At 39.3% G+C, this 22,301-nt stretch overlaps 2 protein-coding genes across 5 annotated transcripts in view; both read left to right on the forward strand.

Moving 5' to 3' along the window:
- The window catches only part of RABGAP1L (RAB GTPase activating protein 1 like), a 224,452-nt gene that overhangs the window by 72,451 nt on the left and 129,700 nt on the right, over positions 1–22,301 (forward strand). The window lies entirely within an intron of this gene.
- GPR52 (G protein-coupled receptor 52) lies at positions 368–7,045 on the forward strand. Of its 2 annotated transcripts, none has more exons than XM_039730182.1 (2): positions 368–1,283; positions 2,156–7,045. In XM_039730182.1, exon 2 carries the CDS (start codon positions 2,348–2,350, stop codon positions 3,431–3,433), a length of 1,086 nt encoding a protein of 361 aa, XP_039586116.1. In that variant the 5' UTR covers positions 368–1,283; positions 2,156–2,347; the 3' UTR covers positions 3,434–7,045. The 2 variants fall into 2 exon arrangements, with proteins under 2 accessions (XP_039586116.1, XP_039586117.1); XM_039730183.1 differs by having other exon boundaries at positions 387–479.

Raw genomic sequence — 22,301 nt, forward strand, 5'->3', positions numbered from 1 at the left:
AGCTAAACCTCAGCAGGTGATCCCTGAAAGGTGAGCGCCCAGTTAACAACACGGTATTGTTTATGCAAACAGTTTCGGTGGGGCGACGACGGCAGTTCATTAAGTTATGGATTATCCACGCGCATCTCTCTAGGAGGGATGCGCTGGCTTCTTCCTGAGGCACCGGGAGCGCAGCGGCTCGGGGGCCGCGGGTGCCCGGCTCGGTGGGGCCGGGTCCCGGTGCCGCTCCCGGTCCCGGTGCCGTTCCCGGTCCCGGTGCCAGCGGTGGCGCCATCGGATGGGCCGGCAGCAGAGGAGCGGCCGGCACCGCTCCAGCGCCCGGCGGGCTGCGGCGGGGAGGAGGAGGAGGAGGAGGAGCGGGCTCAGGTGCAGGCAATCATCGCACGGGGGGAGCAGGCAGGCAGCGGCAGCCGCACCGCGGTAGCAGGACTGACTCCCTGACAAGTATTGGACATAGCGGCTGGTGAGGATGCGTGTAGGTGAGAAAGCTTCTCTCTTGCTTTAGCAGGGAATTGGAGAAACGAGTGGTTGTATACGTGCTCTGGTGCTTATAGACAAAGGGAGCAAATAGGCGGAAATATTCGGGGATGTTATAAAATCTGAAAGGACTTTCTGTACAGCGTGGCGGTGCACGACAGGAAATTAACTCCAAAAAGAATGCTTTCTCTCAAAGTGCTGCGACAGAATTGAACATTTGGCTTTTCTAGTATCTGAAATTCCTCCCGAAGACACGGCAAGGACTATCAGAAACATCAGAGAGATCCTGGTACTTTTAAAGAGACTTAAAGCAAATGCCAGCTGAATGACCTTGGAGATGATTTTATGTGGATTCATTAATTTTCACTGCTGGTCTTCTAGTCTCAGGAACTCTAGGATTAATGATGGTTTTAACATTTTAGGGGCCTTTGAAAAAACAAGATTGTATACATTTAATTACCTGCCTAATGATTCCTGAACTAATCAAGCATTTACTTAAAACTGAACAGAGAAGATGCTTTTAATGTTTTCTCTCTCCATAGCTGAGAAAAAAATGAACAAGGTAATGTCCTGCAAATAGAAGAACAATTTTTTAAAGCAGCTATTTATTATGCAGATCATCTAATAAATATAGAAACCTTAAACCCCTGAGAAGAGGAAGCTGAGCAACAGAATAATGGAGTAGTAAACAATGGCAGCTTTTCTAGTCAAATCAGCATTTCATTAGCTTCCCAGCAGAATGCAGATGGAAGTTTTTGAGCTCATTGTGTGGGGTTTTGTGAAATGATTCAGTTGTTGCTACAGAGGTGAGCAATATCATGGATATACCTATGAACTCCTGGGTGCTGATCCACTGTAGTAGATGTGCAGAGTTTCTAAAGATGATTTTTTAAAAATTGCCATTGCTGAAATTAAATTCAAGAGGATTCATTTTGTCTGTGGGGACACTGAATTATGATTCTGGCATTCCTAATTGTAATGGACTATAACTGTTTAAAGGAACTGTAAATATCGACATGAATTTCCAAAATCTATTTTTAAATTATTTTCATTTTTAAATGAATAGACATGATCTTCCTAATTGTATGTGAGATGTATGTTTTCTTTCTTGGGAGCCAGAGGACAAATCTCCTTCATCCCCCACTGTCTCCCCCTAAATAAAATTCATTATTCATACCCAAATAGTGGTGAGTCTATTGGAATTAACCTTGACAAAGATGTTTTCCTTACCTTTCCAATGAATAGCATGGATAAGATGGAGTACCATCTTCTGAATCAAACAAGAAAAAGACAGCATTAGAGGATGAACTTTTTCCTTTAATCTCCAATCAGTCTGTGATTTAAACTAAGATGTAAAGATTATCTCCAGTAACTGCTGGTCCAGGAAACCTGAGCTGTACTGAGGTTCCTCCTTCCCTTCCTCTCCCTCTCCCCAGTATATTCCAAAGTAAACGACTTTCTCAGGAAAATAAGTCAGAGATTTCCCTCCCCTCCTTCCCTGGGAAATGAATGTGTCTCTTTTGTCAGTTTTTATTTCTGTTTGTTTTAGAAGTGCCTTGTGTTTGCTAAAGATGGGTCAAGAGCACTGGAGGAGCTGATCAGTGGCCTTTCTCTTTCTGGCTTTTGTTTTTCTTTTCTTTCTTTCTCTTTCTTTCTTTCTTTCGTTCTTTCCTTAAAGCCAAGGTGTGCCAGAGGTGATGCACTGATGCTGAGGAGGCATCAACAGCTATGGGACTCTAATCCTCTCCCATGTAAGCACTGGCAGTGTCTGCAAGGAGAGACCGTGAGACGCTGAAGCAGAGTTTAGCTGCTGTTCAGCAGGTCACCTGCTCACTAAGGCTCAGATTGCACTGTTCCCTAAGCACAAAACATGAACCAGTCCCGATGGATTGAATGGAGGACTCTGAATATGAGCAGTAGTGTTATGAACATATCTGAGCACCTCTCCTGCCCTCTTGGATTTGGTCACTACAATGCAGTTGACATCTGTATCCTTGAGACAGTCGTTATTGTCTTGCTAACATTTTTAATTATTGCGGGTAACTTAACTGTGATATTTGTTTTCCACTGCGCTCCACTCCTGCATCATTACACCACCAGCTATTTTATCCAGACCATGGCCTATGCTGATCTTTTTGTTGGAGTCAGCTGCTTGGTTCCCACTTTGTCACTGCTCCACTACTCAACAGGTGTCCACGAGTCCTTGACTTGTCAAGTTTTTGGATACATCATCTCTGTGCTCAAAAGCGTATCTATGGCATGTCTTGCTTGCATCAGTGTGGATCGTTATCTCGCTATTACCAAGCCTCTCTCCTATAACCAACTGGTCACTCCTTGTCGCTTGAGAATCTGCATCAGTCTCATCTGGATATACTCTTGCCTGATCTTCTTGCCTTCTTTTTTCGGTTGGGGAAAACCTGGTTACCATGGAGATATTTTTGAATGGTGTGCTACCTCCTGGCTAACTAATGCCTACTTTACTGGCTTTATCGTGTGCTTACTATACGCTCCTGCTGCCTTTGTCATATGTTTCACCTATTTCCACATCTTTAAAATTTGCCGGCAGCACACCAAAGAGATCAGTGACCGCAGAGCTCGATTTCCTAACCACGAAGGGGACGCTGCTGGGGAGGCCGGGCACAGCCCTGACCGCCGCTATGCCATGGTTTTGTTCCGGATAACCAGCGTGTTCTACGTGCTCTGGCTCCCTTATATCATATACTTTCTGCTGGAGAGCTCCAGGGTCTTGGAAAACCCAGCGCTCTCCTTCCTAACTACGTGGCTTGCTATAAGCAATAGTTTCTGCAACTGTGTGATATATAGCCTCTCCAACAGCGTTTTCAGGCTGGGACTACGGAGACTGTCAGAGACAATATGTTCATCTTGTGTGTGTTTAAAAGACAGGGATGTACGGGACCCTAAGCCAAGGAAACGGGCTAATTCGTGCTCCATTTAAAGAAAACTGGTGCATGTAATCAAATGCTGAGTTTTGGTAGTATTTGTGGTATCTGGAAACTTGCCAGAGAGAAATGTTTACTTGAACAGCTTGCCATGGTGTTAGAGTGAATTTAAAAGGGATCCTGGAAAAGGCAAAGGCAGCTGTAAGAAGGGTCACTGAACTCCTGTGAAATTGTCAGGAGAACAATTCAACAGAGATGATGAAGAAAGTCAGAAATAAAAATCTTCTAAAGGGCATGAAGTAACTAGCACATCAGAGGAGGTTCCTCGTAAAACAAATTAGTTAGTTACTACCTTATATTTTCCCCTCATAGACAAGTTGTCTTTGTGTCAGAGTATACTGTAGCCTTCAGAATTTTAAAGCATTTAAGAGGAAGCAATCAACACCACAGTATGCAGCTATCCATAAATTATATACCTGAGGACTGTAGTAGATACTGCAGGTAATAATCAGCTCTATCTTTGCTCACATATTGTACAATTTTCTGTTGTACAAAAGAATCTGCAGTGCATAAACCCTACCCTGAGCATGATGCTTTGGGATAAACTGGCACCTTGTGGTACAACTTAGACAGAAGCTCTCCCTCTCATTTCCCCTGTTTTCCCATGCTGTGCATCCCTCTGTTCCATTGTGTGCAGGTGGGTGAGTTTGAGGGCACCTGTGAGGTTACCTGAGTTCCAAACCATTCTTTCTGCAGGAAGCAATGGCCCTCCCTGGCTGGCTGCAGCTGCCCATGTACAGTGATTTCTCCAGTCGTTCACTCTCTTGACCCACTTAAGTCAGCACACAGTGTCGGTGTAGAGGCCTTTAGGGTGTACTGAAGTTTTTCCTTACTGGTTCCACAGGTGCTCCTAATGCAGATATGGTAATGGCACACAGCAGTGTGCAGCACTACTTAGAAAATTAAAAAATAATTGACCCTTTTCTGTGGGAAATCTAAAGAGCTTACTGTTGTAGCTGTCAGTCTGTTGTGTGAACCTCATTTGCACATACCGTATTTTTTTTAAGAGAAAACGTAAATTGTGGTCTGTGCCTAATGTTTTCATAGCACATGGAGTAGTCAATGCTACAGGATCAAAAAATTTACACTTGCTTTAAGAGAAATGCTTCTCTGCAGCTCTTTGTTAGACGAGTGTTCTCAGAGGAGGTAAACAAGACAGTTTGGTGTTAAATACAGGCTGAGAGCTTTGGTATGTCCTTTTGTACTGAACTGACTTTCAGGTCCACTGATGAAATCTTTTTGATTTTGCAAGGGCACACATAAGGTTTGTGTAATAAATTGCCAGGGGTTCAGATGCATGCCAGTCAATACAATATTTAAATTATAACTTTGAACCAAATGTAATTTTCTTAGATGGTTATTGGCTTTTAAAAAAAGGCCCAATTATTGATTATTGGTGCCTTTTAACACTGCACTATTATTCCTTCTTTCACCAAAATGCGTATGTAAAGATTGTGCCTATTACTTTTTGTAATGAAAGCTGACCACGTGTGCACACTTGTGGTTTGACTCTAGAGCTCCCTTAATACTGTACTCTTTGTTCTGTTGAGGTGGTTCTGAACCCCTATACATTTTTTTAAAACCTGTAAGAAAGTTGAAACAATGGAATAAAGCAGTATTATGTCAATCAAACTCAGCCTTGGCGTTAGTTCCCTGATGTTACGCTTTGTTCTCTGGGAGAGTCCTTTTGGGTTAGGACTTGAGTGAACAATTTCAAATTCAAATTTCAAAGCTGCTTACTTAATATCTTAAATGGTTGTATTCTGTTTTCAGGCATTGTACATCTTCAAAGTAGATTCAAACATGACTTGAAACATTCCTTGAGCTGAGCTGTTGGTGACACCCAGCTCTCACAGATATTAGGGAAAAATTAGTAGTGTCCTCTGCATGGATCTCATAATGCTCCATGTCTACAGGAATGTATTTGCTGACTTCTTCTGACAAGTTCATGTTTATTTCAGGAGGCTCTTTTGGCTCACTACTGCTCTGTATGGTTGTATAACTCCAACTCTTCCTACAAACATAACTTGGATTCATTTTATTTTGTCATTTTTGTCGGTTTTTTTCCAAGCAAGGCTTAGACAAGGAGCAATGAAATATCTTATTTCTCATATTTCCTAGGGCTGGTTTCTAACCAGTAAAGTAATTTTATATCTGTGGTCCAGTGCTGGCCACTCAGAGCTTCTGATTTTCATTGGCGTTTCTGGTGACAAGTTTCTGTGGGACCTCCTGGAATCCAAGAAAAGTTCTAGCAGGTGCTTAAAGTCAAACTGACATTGACTGAACCCAGGCTGTGGGCAGCAGACGTGTTGTGACTGTGGTGCTGTAACTCCAGATGTGTCAAACACCTGAGCAAACTCATTTGGCTCAGTTGTGCCTTAGTTGAACCCTGTTTGTGTTACCTCAGCAAGCGCAGTTGATGTGCAGCTACTTCAAGGTTTATTGCCTGAAAATGGTGGGTCAGGGGTAGGGCTTGGCCTCAGGGGCTGCACCACAAAGTTTGCTCACCCTGAGAGGCACAGTCAGCAATATGTTCCTCTTTGCCATCATGTTTAGTCTGTGGATTTGTCAGGTGGAACTAGAGATTGCCTTTTTCCTCAGGCTGTTCTTGGAGGGAGAGTATATGAAAGAAATCAAGTACTCTGGAACCAGCTTGTAAGTTCCAGGGTTCTTCACCCTCTTTTAAGAGTTTTTTGGTTTTTTGAACACTGGCTTCATGTTGTTGGTGCAGGAACACTGATTTGCTTCCCTAGACTCTGAATTTCAGCTCCTGTGAAGTCACATTTCACCCTATTCTTTATAAGTCTCCTGGAATCTGTCGAATGAAACATCCTCAGCAGATTTAAGTATTGCTTTTCTTCTTTCTGTTTCCCAGGTGACAGGATTTGACCTGGTCAGTCACATGAATCTTTAAATTTAGTATGTATGTTTCATTTTATGGAAGTGTTTTCTAAACTCATGATTTAAAATTTTTATTTGAGGGAGGTTTTGTTACTGTTTACTAATGCTGTCTGAGGATTCCAGCTGGTGCCAAATTCTCTTCCAGAATTAGAAGGCTGGGCATTTTAATGGATTTAAAAACTCACAGAAATTCCAGTCACCCAATCTGTCACTTTTGATTTTTGTTCTGTCATTATATGAAGCTGCATCTTCTTGTAGGAAAACGTGATTAAACAATGATAAATAATGATAAAAAATGATAAATAAAGCTGGCTCCCACTTGCATGTGCCTGGTGAATAGGAAACCAGACACTCAGTATAGAAGCCGATGTGAAAAAATTATTGTTGATAATACAGGTAATAAAAAGGAAACAGATGTAAAATACTAAACAAAAAACTGAAGCTATGTGCCTCATAGATAAACAAAACAAATATAAATACATATACAAAGAACTCCTTTAGGCAGGTAGATTATGTTGTGCTGTTACATTTCTCTGGCATACTTATGTTTGCAGCATACCAGGGGCAATGTCAAGGTCGATTACCTTACCATTTTTGGAACCTCATGTCTGCAGCCTAAGGAAAAGTCCAAAAAACTGTGTAATGGCAGCAAAAGATCTACCAGAGAAATATTTTTTTCTTCATTAAATTCTATGTGCTCCTTTATTTTCTGGCTAAGTAAATTTCTTTTTAAAATACTATTTTTTATAGGAAATGGAACTGTAGTGATGAAAAACACATTGCTATCTTTTAAGGTTTACCTATTGTCTTATAGTGAGATATTCTTTCCCTGTTTCTGCTTAAGAATCCATTTTGTAATCATACTTGGTAAAGCATGAATTACTATGCAAGTTTTATTTTTGTGCAATCTTTGTGCTTTCCCTGTTGAAAAGTTGGGAAAAGTTGCTTTGTTGAGCTGCCTTTCACAGGTAGTTTAGTAAGACCTTTAAAAAATAATGGTTTTATTGGTTTTGTGATTAATTTTCATTCATTAGTGTTTGACAATGAAATATCCTTGAGTACACTTAGTTTTTACACTCAGCAAAAGCAGTAAAATGTCCTTTTATGCGTAAATCAACTTAGCAGTCAATATTAGAAATCGAGATTTAATTATGAATTATTTGAACAGCTATTTCATTTCAACATGGAGCTGTTTTATATTTCCATATTACAGTTGTAGCTAAGCACATGAATATACAGATCCTTGCTTTTTGAAAGCTGTTGTTGGGATGCTGGGGGTCTGTATCTCTGAGCCCAAGCCCTGCTGTTCCCAGGGTGGGAATATCCCTTTAGCAGCTTTCCACTCAGCTGCAGCACGCTGGGCAGCACCAGTCCTGGAGCTGAGTGTGCCAGGGAGCAGTGCCAGGTGTTGCTGTGGGGGAGGAATGTCACTGAAGGTGGCAGTGGCCTCCCCATCTGATTTGCAGATCTTTCACTTTTATTGTCCCTGTCACCAAAAGGAGAAGTTCAAGGTTTGACTTCATGTCTGCCCCCTGTTCCCTCTGGCTCTTTTTCTTATGGATAGAATGGTGCATCTTTCTGCTGAAGAACTGAATTTGATTGATTCTGTTGAGTTTTTTCCCCTGAAAATTTTCATGTATGTCATTTGAGTGGCCAAACCAAACACTGCTTTGTTGACCAGGTGCCAATTAATTAGCAGACCTTTCCAGAAAGGGCAGCATCACTGAGGTGGTGTTTTCCTGTCATTTGCAGCATTGCCTGGAACACTGCTTAAAGGAAGCACTTTCCAAAGATTACATGTTTTTTGCTAAACCAAATACAGAGTTCAAGTAAACCTGATTTTCCTCCCCATGTTTTACACAGACATTTACAATTTTTTCTCTAAGAATGTTCTGAATTTATACATAGATCTCAGCATTTTTAACCAAAGCCTATGCCATTATTGTTGATGGCATGAAAGCAATGTAGAAGGGTATTTAAGAGGAGCTTCCTACATGGTTTTTTCCCTAGTCATTCGGTAAAGAAATTATTTCTTTCCCCATCTGATATTAGGACAATCCCCTGAGCTCCACGAGCTGTAAGTGCTAAAGGAGTGGGATGTGAATGGAGAAGAAGCTGTTAATGGCCCAAGGCCCCAGCACAGCCCTGGGAAAAGACTGCAAACCCCTCATTTTTACATCCATAATTTCTTTAGGCTCCTCCTTTGCGCAAGTACTGTGAAAGGTAGGATGAATATAAGGAAACCTTAGTGTTTTCAGCTGCACTGATGGGTGGCTAGGAGAAGTAATTTCAGGCAGTAAAATCTTTGGGAGTTTATCCCACTCTTCCACTGCCTGCTGCCAGCCTAAACCCTCTGGAGCAGACAGTGACAGCAGGGCTGCAGGGTTGCATTTTAACCACTGTGTGACTCCGTCTGGACAAGAAAAAGGTGACTGGGAGCAAAAGGAAACTTTTCTAAGTGCAGTGATTACCAGGGAAAAGAGTTTATTTTTTCCTGTGCGATCCCTGCCTCAAAGCTCACAATCTAAAATTGACAGCTGGCATTGTAAGAAAAAGAGACAAACACCAAACTTTGGAGGAGGGGAAGCTCAGAGGTGTCAGTGTCGTCATCTGAGGGCGCTTCTGCAACTTGACAGCATTGTTCTTTGTTTCCTTTAAATGAAATGTCTTTTTTTTTCTTCTTCTGTATATTATTTCAGTAAGCACAAATTCTTTGCATAATGGAAAAAGTCCATTTGATGAGATATTTAAATGAGGGGCAGGGAAGTGGTTTGGGCAAGTAAAACAGAGGGTACCAAGTTACTTGTGAAATCATGTTCTACTTCAAATTTCATACACTTTAAGCAGGAACATCTTCAAATACCTGTCTCAGGTGAGGGTTTCCAGTCATTATATCATCTCTCCAGTGTTGTTTATGCTTGTGCAGGTATTATGGAAAAGTCCTTCTTACAAAGCAAATAAATTTAGAATTGTAAATGGACAAATGATGTTTTCTGTGGATTTGTTCTGCTTTGGGAAGGACACTGGCTGAACCTCCTCATAGCTCAGCTGTTTGGGGTCACTGGCAGCTCTGCACAAACCCAATTTTGGGTACTGGTGTGTGGGGCTGAACTTATGCATGTGCCTGTCATTCTCTACAGGTGGGGTGAGAGACAGCTGGAGGCAATAATGCCTTAAACTGCCTCAGCAAGACTTTTTCAGAGCTGTGGTTATCAGGGCTCTTAATGGTAAGGAAATTCTTTGTAATTAAAAAAAGAGATATCTATATGCTGTGAGGAATGTGTTATTAGGTCAAAAACAGAGTAATCTGTTTTTTGTCTTGCCCTCAACATGCCAAAAGGATCTTCATATGAGAATTTTATTATAATCAGGTAGATTTTTCAGGCACTGCATTTTTATAGGGAGTTTTAATGCCACTGTATGTACATAAGGATTGTAAATAATCATATAATGGCAAAGTTTCAGTGGCAGCTTTTTCTTGCATTTCAGGGGCTTTGGGGACCACTTTATGGCTCGAGCTGGGTAAGCTCTAAGTGTGTGCTGAAATTACCAAAGCCAAGACAGCAAACATAGGCTGTAAATGCAAGGTGTTTGTCCAAAACTACTTTCCCTGTAATACTGGATATTTGATATTGTCCAGGCAATTATCTCATGTTGCCTTACAGAAAAGAAGGAAATTTAACACATGTAAGCAGAACTACATGCTGTCATAATGAAATTATGTTCAAGCTTTTTGATTTTTCAACTCAGGACTCACATATTTTCTGTGATCTCTTACTTTGGGAGCTTCTAACCAGTTCATTATTTCCATTTTCTGGCTGTGCTTTACTTGATCTCTTTGGATTTTTGAAATTCAATTTTAAATTTGAATTTTCAATCCAGTTTTGCTGTTTTGTAGCTGTGTTCTTCACTTGACTCATGTAAAAACTTTTATGGAGTATTGGAAAGGTCATGTCCTGCATCCAGTCTGAAATGTACTCAGGCTGTATTTCATTGTGTCTGAAAGAAGGATTGCTGTACCTTGTTCACCACATTTCAGGTGTCTTGGCAAGAGCATCAGTGACAGATAAGTTCTCTAACATCCTCTGTTGGGCTGAAACATCTGCCTCTGATTTTGTTTGTAAATGTTGCTAACTAAAGAAACTCTATTTTGGTGGTGAATCAGTATTTTGGATGGGGTTTTTGGAGATAATTGATCTGTCTCTTTTATTTCCTCTGGTTCTACTGGTGGAACTTAAATGCTGCTGGAAGTTCTGTCCACTTCCCCCATTTTTTGGAAAAAGTATGTTCGTGATGGTTGGTCACTGATACAAGTGGACTTCAGTGATCATCTTATTTTATTTATTGAATTGGTTGCAATAGTAATGGCTGTAATTTGAAAATAAAATTCATAACAAAGTTTCTTGTAATAATGGTATTGATTTTTGTTTAAAAATAAATTACACCAAGATGAAAATTCTTTACAATGGTGTAGAGACATTTGAAATGGTGTTGTATATGGGAATATCTGCTGATAATTTGTTTTGGGAAAGATTTGGATTCCCAGGGGCAGATGAAATTCAAGACATTAAATGTAAACATTAATTCTGAAGAAAAGCAGGTCTTGCTTTTCATACAATGATAAAATTAATTGAATCTGCTTTCTGTCTGGAAATTTTGGGTTTCTGTACATCACCTTATAGAGATGGTAGTTAAGGAGCCATGGCTTACCAAAAAGTGTTGAGTTATTAGTAATTATAAAAATAATAAGATTACTAGAAATAATCTCTACCATCACCATGATGTGCCTAGACCTTGAATCCCAGCTGTAACTAATCTTTGATAGCACAGCTGGAAGGAATTCTGAGGAATGGCAAAGGGAGAAGGGAGAGTTAGTCTCTAGGATTTTCCAACTTAGAAAAGAGGATTAAGGTACTGGGGAGTTTGAGAAAAATATGTGAGGTTGGGATTGTCCTGGGGGAGAACTGGGTATGATTATTTACTGTTGCAAAAAAAAACCCAAACCAAACAATAAAAAAAAGAGAAGGTAGCACTATGAAAACAAACTGTGTATAGTGACTCATGGGATACGTTGACCAAAAACTCTCTGTGTGGTAAAGGCTGAAGTAGGTTAAAAATTCCAGCGGGTTTAGGGAAGTGTCTTTGTATGTGTGTGTGTGTGTGTAAGGTGGCAGTGGGGGAAGTGTCACTATCATCAACTGTCTCCAACTTTTCCTGCTATAGAAGCAAAAAATGCCTCTTGGAAAAGCACCAACAAAGCAGTTATGAAGGGGATTGTATTGCTAGTTCAGAGATCAAGTATTTAGGGATATACTTTTACTTTAAAAAAAAATATAGTAGGTTAGAGCCAAGCTGTTTTACAGGCAGTCATAGCAGAAATTGCTTTTTAACCCTATGTGAATACCAGGGTTTTTTAGGAACCAAAGGGGTGCTGCACAAGCAGGATTGCTGACCCTCCATGGGGTAAATCGAGTGCCTCAACCAGTCTGCAGTTGGTTCAGAAATGCAACAAGTCCTCCCCTTCTGCATGCCACTGCCAAACTTGTATCAAACCTGCAGGATAGAAGAAAAGGCAGGGATTGCAGTGCTGCATTCAAGAAGGAATTTAAAAATCCTTGGTAAAATCTCTTTGCCCTGACAGGCTGTTGTGGCTGGCCACACATAGTTTATCGTTCCCAACAACTAATTGGTGTTTTCTCAAGTATTCCTGCGGTCCCCAAAGTTAATAATGAAGAACAGCTAAGTTGAGGCAAGTACCCTAATGAGCTGTGATGAGGATCCAGTCCAACAACATTGTTGCACTTCTAATCAGCAGAATGTTATCTGTTTTCTGAAATAATGTGTTATCTATCAAGAAATAAGACCAGAATCAAACTAGATCTGGAAAGAACTGTCACTGATGTATTTATAGAATTGGAAACAGCTCTGCCTGTCAGCAAATCTCCAAAACTATATATCCTTGTTAGTTTTTTAGAGAGGAAGGCTGTTCCATCTTACTCTTTAATTTTGAAATGGATCAGCTAATATAGGTTTGCCCCAATTATATTTTTTCATTTGCTTTTAAAGCTAGTATTGATAGTTATGTTCTGAGAATAAAATGTGATTTTATTTTAAGGTGCATTCTTGGTCCATCCTTTGGTAGACTTGAGTGCCTAAATCATGAAGTGGATTCTCTGTGTCCCAGTTTGTTTTCCTGTTTTGCAGCTCCATATACTCCTGCACCTTCAGGCTAGCTTGAATTGTCTTGCTCATCTTCGTGTTGTGGAAAAGATGGGAAAATGTCAGACAAAATTGCAGTTTTGGATGGCAGTGTTTAAGTTATTTTGATGACTGAGTTTGTCTTTTTCATTTTCATAGAGTACAATTTCTCCTCGTGCTTGCAGAAGCCAGCAAGACCATGAGTATTTTCATTTTTTTCTTATAGAATAATTACTGTTTGAAAAGAGCTTGTACAGAAAATCTTGATTCAGGTGGATATTTGGATTATACTGTAGGGTTTTTTTTCTGTTACTGTTCTGGAAATATTGTTGTCACTGCCAGTTTAAAGTACTGAAAGAGGAAGGTGTGGGCACTGGCAGGCATTTCTAATATGTCTCCTAACAATCTTTGCAGTCTAGAAATGATCAAAACTTGGCAATATGTTTACCCAAAAGCATTTCTGCAGCTTTTAAGTATAATCATGTGTTAGTGTTGTTAGTTATGTACATTTTTATAGAAATAAAACCTATCACAGGTGAATACAGCTCAGTTATATTCACTCTTCATTCCTGCTGCAAGAAAATTCCCATTCCCTGAGGAGAACCCTGGAATTTTAAGGAAGCTTGACTCCGTTTTGCATATTCAGCCTAACAGTGATATGGCAAGCCCTAAACTCCTGATTTTTTCTGCAGCTACACCCGTGACTCACTAGATCTCCTTCCCAGCAGCCTGGAGTGGAGCAGGAGCATTGCTAATGAAACCAATGTGCATCTGTGTTTGCGTGCTCAACTGGAGACAATATGTTAACATATGTACCAAAAATCCCATTTCTCATCTCTGTTAAAAAATGCTGCTAAAAAATCATAGACTGTGAAAGAGGAAAGGGAGAGAGCACTTAGTTCGGGTTTGCTACATTGCACTTTACATTTTCTGTCTATTTTTGCAATGAACAAATTGACAGGCAGGATTTGCAAACAGTTTTATTTTTTCATGCATGTAAAAACACTAGTTCTAGGAATATTATGCTGTAGTATTTCACATCAGTAAAAAACCCCCTTTAAATATAGGTTATTGTGGTAAACACAGAACAGCTCAAATAATATCCTTGAGTTATACCTTTAAAAACTGTGCAGCTCTACGTTGTATCTCGAAAGAGTTTAGCTAAATTTTATTTCAGTTTCTTTGTTGAGTCTTTCCTGTCCCCCCAGTTGCATTGCTTTGTTTTTTTTTTTAATTTAACAGGGCATTGCCATTTTTCCTTGAAGTTAAATATGACCATATGAAAGGCATTAAACAATTCCATGACTAGATGAAAGATTCAGTCTCACTTTTGTTGCTGTCAGCTGTAACTGTCCAGTTTGTCTGAGGGACCGTTTGAAAATTCAAAATTAGAGTTGGAATCTCAACTACAACAGGGAGTGCGGGGGAGACTTCTTATGAAAAACCTTCTTTTCTATGAGACTGTTATCTTAAAAACAAAAAACTGTTCTGTAACTGTTTTATGTTGTGTAGAACTTTCGTTAGGTATTTGTTTCCTTGGCTGTTGCTGCAAGAAGCCTTCTTCCATCCTGTGAGAACTTTGTGCATAACAGAAGGTTGTTAGCCACACTTCAGTTTATTATTCTTCTGCCTTCATTGTCCACAACAAAATAACCTCATGCATTTAAATCAAGTTCAGGTTGTGGCTTTACTGTTAGACCTCGACAGAATGATTTCTCTTGATTCAGTCTCTTCACTTACTTGGTTCTTTGCAGCAGCATCTCTGGCAGTGTTTGAGCTGACCTGCTTTCTTATTAATTGTTTTCTTTCAGAATTAGGGCAATATTAGCATACATTGTGTTATATTTAGGTTTCATCCTTCTAGGACTTCAATGAATTCACAGTTAGATTTAGAATGGCATTCAATACTTAGTGCCGTGGAATTGGATCCTGGTTTGGTAACTTCCAGTTTTTAGGCCTGGTTCAGAAGATTGGTAGTATAATCTTTGCTCTGAACCCTACTAAAAACACATGTTTGTAATATTTATATTATTTTAGTTGTAACATATAGAAAAATGTCACTAACATTGAACATAGACCCAATTGTTTACTTCTCCTAACAGATGAGTAGTGTTGATAAACCAGCGTGATTGAAAACTTGCTTTCAACACTGACAGAAAGGGCACTTTCCTTCTTTTTGGTTCCAGTTTGATCTCTTGTTTTTAGAACAAGAAATATTGCTCAAATATGTAATGAAAGGCTGTAAAAATGGGCAATATTCCATTCACACCCATTTCATTGTTAGTGAGGTAACTCACAGGAGGTAAGTATAGGATGTAGGTAAGGTATATATAAGAGTACTTACCTATACCTATATATATATAGGTATAGATATAGGTATAGGAGAAGGCACAAATCCATGCTGAGCTAGGATGAAGAAGAATGTCCTTCCTCCTCAGCCTGTCACATGCAGAGATCCCATCTGGGAGCATGGAATGAACTCCAGATTGGGATTGGAACTCATCCAGTCGCTGTTACCGACACCTTGAAGCAAACAGAACAAAGCTCAAGCAGAGCAATCCTTTCACCAGCACTGACCCCTCCAATGACAAAATGGATTTTAATCAGTGATACTGCGAAGCATTCATTCCCTTCACTCAGTGTGGGAAGCTGTGGAAAGGTGTAAGTTTGAACTGTGGTCAGAATATTTTGCCTAAAACCTTCGCCTTATTTGTGAGGGTGTTTCTTTGTATTGTTATCAAATATTGGCCTCTGAAGCAATTGTTTTTTACACTTTTGATAAGCTAATTTATTTCTCTCAGTAGGGCAGAGCATGAAAGAAAAGAGAAGCAGTTTAGTTATATTCACTTTTACTAGGTTTGATTTTTATAATTTTCTTTATTTTTCTATGAAAATAATTTATTTTGACCTGTGAAGGGGAAAATTACTTAGAAAAGCTTGTTGGTTTTTTAATTCCTAAATGTTATTGCTAAAAATTCCTTAGGAAAAAAAATATGTGGTTTTCTGTGGTTTCAAACAACCACTTTTTCTCCTGGTTGTGCATCATTACTTTTATCTTGAAGAAGATATCTGATGATCTAAATTCGATCTGTTCTGGCACCTTCTCAGTCTCTAAGCTTATATTCTCTTTATATTTTTTAAAACTTCAGCAAATATTTTTTCATATTTCAGGAATAAATTCTCTATCCTGCAATATACCTAAGATAAATCCACCTTCCCCCCTGCCCCTTCATTTGTTAAGATATGACCAAAAGCTCATCCAGATGGGTTCTAACCAGTTTTGCACTTCTTGATGGTCCTTGTTTGCCTCTCAGAGGATCCCTATTCCTGGCACATCAGTAACCTCACTGCTCCTCTTCCAAACCTCACTATTATAAGATAGATACCCACAGGAAAAGATCTTGAAATTTAAAGGTCACTCTCAAATGGCTGTGAGAATGGCAATAAATAATCAAGAATAGCTAGGGCTTTTGGAGACAAAAATGTATCTCATGGCTTTTAGAGCTTTGGATATTGTGAACTTTTTTGAGGTGTTGCAGAGATAGAACAGCACTTGGATACCTGGGGAATACTGGGAATTTTAAAGTAAAATTCCCCAACACTCACTTGAAGCTCCTAAATAGACCTGGCCTGATTTTTCAGGATTGCTGAGCAACCCAAAATTTCATACAGGTGACTCAGCAACTGTGGATTTTGTACTAAAACAAGTAAATAATCTTCACAGATAGTCTGTAAACTTACTGAGATCTGAAATTTCATTATTCTAACTCATATATCACATGAGGATTGTTTTTTTTAGCCAAGAGAGGGATTTTACCGTTATTTAACCTAAATTCTCTTTCTGATTGTTATGTTGTGTCCCTGGAACTGATGGTTACACTACTGACAGAAATACTGTTATCAGTCAAAAGTAATGGGTTGTTTTCATTCCTACTATTTTTCATTCATTTCTGTATGTATTTTTAATTCTGTTTATTTTGCCATTCTTCTTTTTTTCTGATTCTCCTTTTTCCATGTAGTTGCAGCCAGGTTTTTTCAGGCTTTTTAAGCAAGCAGTGCTCCACGTTGTCCTGAGAATATTGTGGGTGGAAGCAGAATAAGTGGAAGTGAGGAAGAGCTGTGGGAAGTGGGGAGTTAAACTAATGGAAGTTTGAATTCTTTTCAAAGGTGTGTTTAGGTGGTTCCTCCTAACAACAAGATGTCAAATAGCACATTTTATACTTTTTAGTATAAATTGGAAACTACAAATCTCCATGGCATGAACAATTAATATAAAGAAGTTACAAACCAAGAAGGATTTTGAGCAAGAAAAATTATTTCCAAGACTCAAGAGTTCTGCTCCAAAAGAGAGATTTTAACTGGATCAAAAACGTGGATGAAAGGTTGAACATTGTGGGGGTGAATGAAATCAAATGAAACAAATGCTGGAGCCTGTGTTTGCCATTGCTTGCACAGTGGTGGCACCCATTGCACCCTTATGGAGAGCTTGGTCTTGCTGGGCTGTGTTTCCATTACACTTATTTTTTAAGTTGCTCCTAATTATTTTTAAATTCATTTTTTAAGTTGGCTGTGCTCCTAATCTCAGTCTTGTCCAGTGTCCAGGATGGGTGATAGGGAGACTTACACTGCTCCTCATCTTTTAGATAGAAGACTGGTATCAGAAGTAAAATAGGAGGTAACAAGTGGGTGGGAGTGCATCACAATTCTGCTCTGTTGGAACAGACAGCAATTTTTCTCCTATCTCTTTCCACCATACAATAAAGATTTCTTTTTAACTTCTTGTTGATGTCAAGAAGCAGAAAACATCCATTCTTTCACTCTGTTTTTTTCTAATTCCACAGAACTGTTTATGGAACAAAACAGTTCTGATAGAAATAAGAGTTTTCTTAGAAGTCGGTACGGTTACATTTGTATGTGCTGTCTTGATTTGAGCAATAATAGCTGTAAAGCAGGGTTAGAAAAGCATCAGCTGAAAAACAGTGTTTGGGAACACCTTGTTTGCTGTCCCTGGGAGTTCTTGGTGTGAGGCAAGACTGCACTGGAGTGATCAGCAACAACCCTTGTCTAAGGAATGAACCAATGTCTTCAGGTATGTAAATTCCTTGAGATGAGTAATGCATTTTTTAAAAATTAAGTTTTCTATCTCCATTTCTTAGTGTTGTCCCCAACAATCACACAATTCCAAGCTTTTATGGGACTGTGTGAAGAAGGGCTTTGGTGGAATTGATACTGTTATTTTCCTAGCTTGTGGGAAGCAGGACAAGAGGACAGAGCCTCAAGCTGAGCCAGGAGAGGTTCACATTGGACATCAGAAGGAATTTCTTCCTGGGAACAGTGGCATTGGAAGGGGCTGCCCAGGGAGGTGCTGGCACTCAGTGCTCTGGTCTGGTTGACAAAGTGGGGATGGGTCATGGGTTGTAACTCGATGATCTTGGAAGTCTTTTCCAACCTAACTGATTCTGTAATTCAGTTAAACTGAATGCTTAGCTGAGGATTTCTCAGGAAAGCTGTCAGTGTGTTTCTCAGGATAACCAGACTGGCTGACTTTGAGAGTTTGGAAATTTTCTGCCTTAAAGTGTGAAGAAAACTTCTGCTTCTGATGAGGCTGCGTTTTCTACAGATCAACCCCAAAAATACCTTGCAACAAAAACCAGTAAGAAAAATCTTACACTGACATTAGTGGCAGGTTTATCCCCATAAAAATAATCTGAAGAATCAGAATAGTGGTGTGAAAACTCTTATCCTGGGGAGTCAGCAAGCTTCAGAATGGGCCTCTGTAAATTTTGTGTAAAGCAGGAAAGCATTCAGCAATTCCTTTTGTTACAGCCAGTGTTCTAAAATCTAAAGGATGCTGGCAGAGGTAACTGATGCTCTGTCTGAACTGAGTGTCATTCTGCTACCATTATAAAATAAATATTTTACAGTAGAAAATGAATTTTTGATACCAACTTAACCACACTTCCCAGGCTTTCAGGTACAGTTAGTTACTCATGTTTATGGCATTTCTAAGTGGATAAGATCTAAGCTATATGGACATGGCAATAAAATTCTAGTAAGAGTCTAGGTTGTTAGTGCAGGAAATATTGGTTCACCACTACATATAGCTTTCTAAAGCCTGAGTAAAATAGCAGGATAATTCTAATACTTACGTGAATGTGCTATGGAGGCTTAAATCAGTGGTTTATGGGATTGTTGTAGCATTGCTTATGGGAAGATTAAATGAGCAATAAATTGTATACTGGTAGTATATTTATGGAGAATGTGGATGGGATGAATTACTGACTGTAAATAAAAGTAAGGCTTTGAAACACTGTTTGCAGTGTAACTCTTCATGCTTTATTCAAAATAGGGAGCTGAGAAAAGATATTTCTGTGAATAGATACATCTGTGATTGCTGTAGTGCTGATCCCCAGGTGCCTCATGCTGCAGATGATGCCAATTATTCTTGATTAGCATGTGCATTTTACTGTCTTCTGTCCAGGTTTAGAAGCAGAGGTCTCAGTCCTCCCCAAAAGAACAACTAAATACTTGAAGTTATCAAGGAAAGAGCAGAATTTGTTTTAATAATGATTAAAACACAGCTGACCCCAAAAGTAACAAAAATGTAGGTACAAACCTATGGACAGGGGTGTAATTGTGGAAGGAATTGTGCTGTACATTACTACATGAGAGCTAATTTCAGTCTTGGAAAAGTAAGAAGAGTGAACAACATAAAAGAAGTTGATGAAAGAGCAACTTTCTCAGAGTTATCAATATCAAATATCAAACAGAAGTATGTACACAACAAAACAGAAGAGGGTTTGGGCCAAAATTTAAATCAAGACTGATTTTTGTCATGGATTTTAACCTCCCAGTCTACCTCTGCTTAAGTCCTCAGGACCAGACACCCAGAAATTAAAAAAAAAAAAAAATCCCACTGTAAATGTAGTGTTCAGCATTTTTGAAATACACAGGGGGGTTTTGGTAAGTAACTAGCTAGTTATTCTCAGGTACAGCAAGTATTGGCTTTGCAATCAGTGCTGGGCAGGACAGATTTGTAGAGACAAGGATTTAGTGAAAACACAAATTTTGACGTAATTTGGTTTTTTTTTCTGACCTATTGGTCATAAACAGTTTTTCTAACAATATTTAAATGGGCACCAATTAAAAATGCCAAGTGCCTTTCCCATACCTCAGTGAAAATCCCCTCCTGCTGCCCCTGGCCATGAGTATTGGAAGGAGATACAAACTGAGAGAAGACTGGAGTAGGTGGGAAAGATTCATTTCCATAAGAAATGAGGCTGAAAATACATTTTAATGCATCACTAATGGTGATGGATTGGTGAGAGCAAGTTTCATGAAATGCTGTCTTAAGCAGTTAGAGGATAACATGGTTCTGTAATTGGGTACTGAAAGCAACCTTGGGATTTTTTGCTACAAATACAGGGGAACTGAAAAGATAAAGGAGAGGTCGCAGAGTGGTGGTGAAGCTTTTACAAACAGGTTTGAAACAGAAACAACACCCATGAACGCTTTTAATTAGAAGATGGTGTGTGAGTGGTGTCAGTGCTAATATTTAATCACCACTATTAAAGCTACTGAAACAGAGCATGTTTCAGGAGGAAGGCAAAGTTTTGTAAAGCCTGCTCAACTGTTTCAATAGCAAAACACCTGGGAAAATAAAGAGAAGGGATAATAAATATGTTGAAAGTGGAACGTGGACTCCACTTTCATAATGGACTGCTTTTACCTGAAGCACTGTGTGAGGATTCCTCTGTACATGGCTGTTCTTAGCTTTTGATGCACCCATTTCCAGTCTGCAGAAGAGAACTTTAAATGACATGGGACTGAAAGCAGAAGAGAAGGCACAGGCTCAATTTGAGTAGTCTGGTAGTTCCCTGTGTTGCCACATCCTGCTCTTGTTTCACTAGGAGGGAATAACTGATGGGCCACAGGTCTGAAGGAGCTTTCCTCCTGCCTCCCAAGGCATGCTTGGCTTTGTCCATTTGCCCAGAGGGGAATGATGGAGCCCCTGAGCTGTGCTGGGCACCTCTGCAGGGAACATGGGTGCAGTGTGGATCAGGATGGCTGTAGACAGCTGTGAATTATCTGAGAGCATTGTTCAGTTTGGCCAGTGAAACAGAAGGAGAATATTGCCCAGTAGGTGTCAGCTGGGATGCTCTCAGGCTACTGCTGAGGAGCCAAAGGGAAATAGAGGCTGTTTGGTGCTCTTTTGCAGCAGAGAGTTAATTTTCTTAAGGAAAAATAGAGGCTGTTTGGTGCTGAAACCAAGGAAATTCTTTGCAGCAGAGAGTTAATTTTCTTAAGGACGGGCATCAACTTCAATTATCAACTTCAGTTTACCTTACTTAATTTTATGACTTTTTGTTAGTAATTATTTAAAGTAACTTCAATTTTTCTCAGAAACTGCTTTGTAATTTGCACTGTAGGAGTGTCAGCAGACTTTTCAAATGTCTCATCTTCATTTCTTGTACAAACCATCTACCCTGCATGGCAGCACTGCGTCTCTGCCTCTGACATCTCCAACAGAGTAGGTGCTTGTAGGCAGAAGCCAATTAGAGATAATTACTTCTTCTAAATGCTGCTGTCTAAAAGAAAATAACCTTTATTCCTGTTAGCATTGGTCATATTTAATGCAGATACTACTGCCAAGAGATTTAATCACCGTTAAGTGGAAATGACACCTGTCTGTTTTAAGAAAGATTTTAGCATAAAATGTTCCAAATCCAGTGACAATGTATAATGTTCTGTATGCTAAATGGAAATGTAGTATGCTCATTTGTCTTAATTATAGCCAGTCATTTTCTCCTTACTAGTCAAATGTTAATACAGTTTTCCTTTTAATTTTCCTTTTTAATATGTTCCTTTAGTATCTAACATATTAAATATGTATAAATACACAATTTAAATGAAATGTTACAACTGTTGCAGGCATATTAGTAGTTTTTATCATATTTCCCATCTACCTTAAGAACTTTTGTATTACTGTGTTCAGTTGGCTGCTGATCTTGTTCTTTAAAACATGCATCTCTCCATGTTCTGATTCCCCATTGGGAAACATTCCATGGTTATGTGGAAAACCAGTAATTTTTTATTAGCAAAGTAAGTGTAATTGAGTTAAAATCAAGAACTAAAAGTAAAAACCAAGAGTAATAATGATTTAGAGCTCTGCTCAGCCTGAGAGTTTGAAGAATAATGATGGTAAAATGAGCATGTCAGAGCTGAGGTAGAGTTGTGCTGCTCACATGAAGCTAAAATGAGGCAGCAAGCTCATTGCCATTAGTGTTAGCAGTGGAAATAATGTGGGTTCTGGGTAGCATTTACTGATGTGGGAGTTCTTCCATTAATGAGATGGAGGATTTGCACACAAAGGGGAGGAGTTTCCAGTGAGGCTGCTCAATAAGACGGGAAATATCCCACACAGCACAAGCAAGGTTTGGGGTAACGTGCTCACTCAGACTGAATGTTTTACAGTAGCTGCACAATACAGGCAGATGGTGTCATCACAGTACATACATATAAAAAATTTGCTTGTTTTGATACTGTTTGTTGTGAGGAAAATTTTGAATCACTGTGGAAGTATATGCAAAAAGAAGTCTCCAAATTATGCTGAATGCCATCGAGTTGAGTGGTTTTCTGCTCAGAAAAATTTCAGGTATTTTTTCAGTTTCCTAAGCAAGGCCCATATTTTGTAGGTCACTGAACTGCTCAGTTCCAGTACCCAATATGTGCTGCAGTGTAGCTGCTCAAACTTAGGTATTTATG

Source organism: Passer montanus, unplaced genomic scaffold, assembly GCF_014805655.1.
Source record: "Passer montanus isolate IOZ18808 unplaced genomic scaffold, ASM1480565v1 scaffold71, whole genome shotgun sequence".
NCBI lineage: Eukaryota > Metazoa > Chordata > Aves > Passeriformes > Passeridae > Passer > Passer montanus.

Bases quoted from the DNA above. Each gene is read 5' to 3' on its own strand.
- GPR52 (XM_039730182.1), top strand. From the start codon at position 2,348: ATGAACCAGTCCCGATGGATTGAATGGAGGACTCTGAATATGAGCAGT.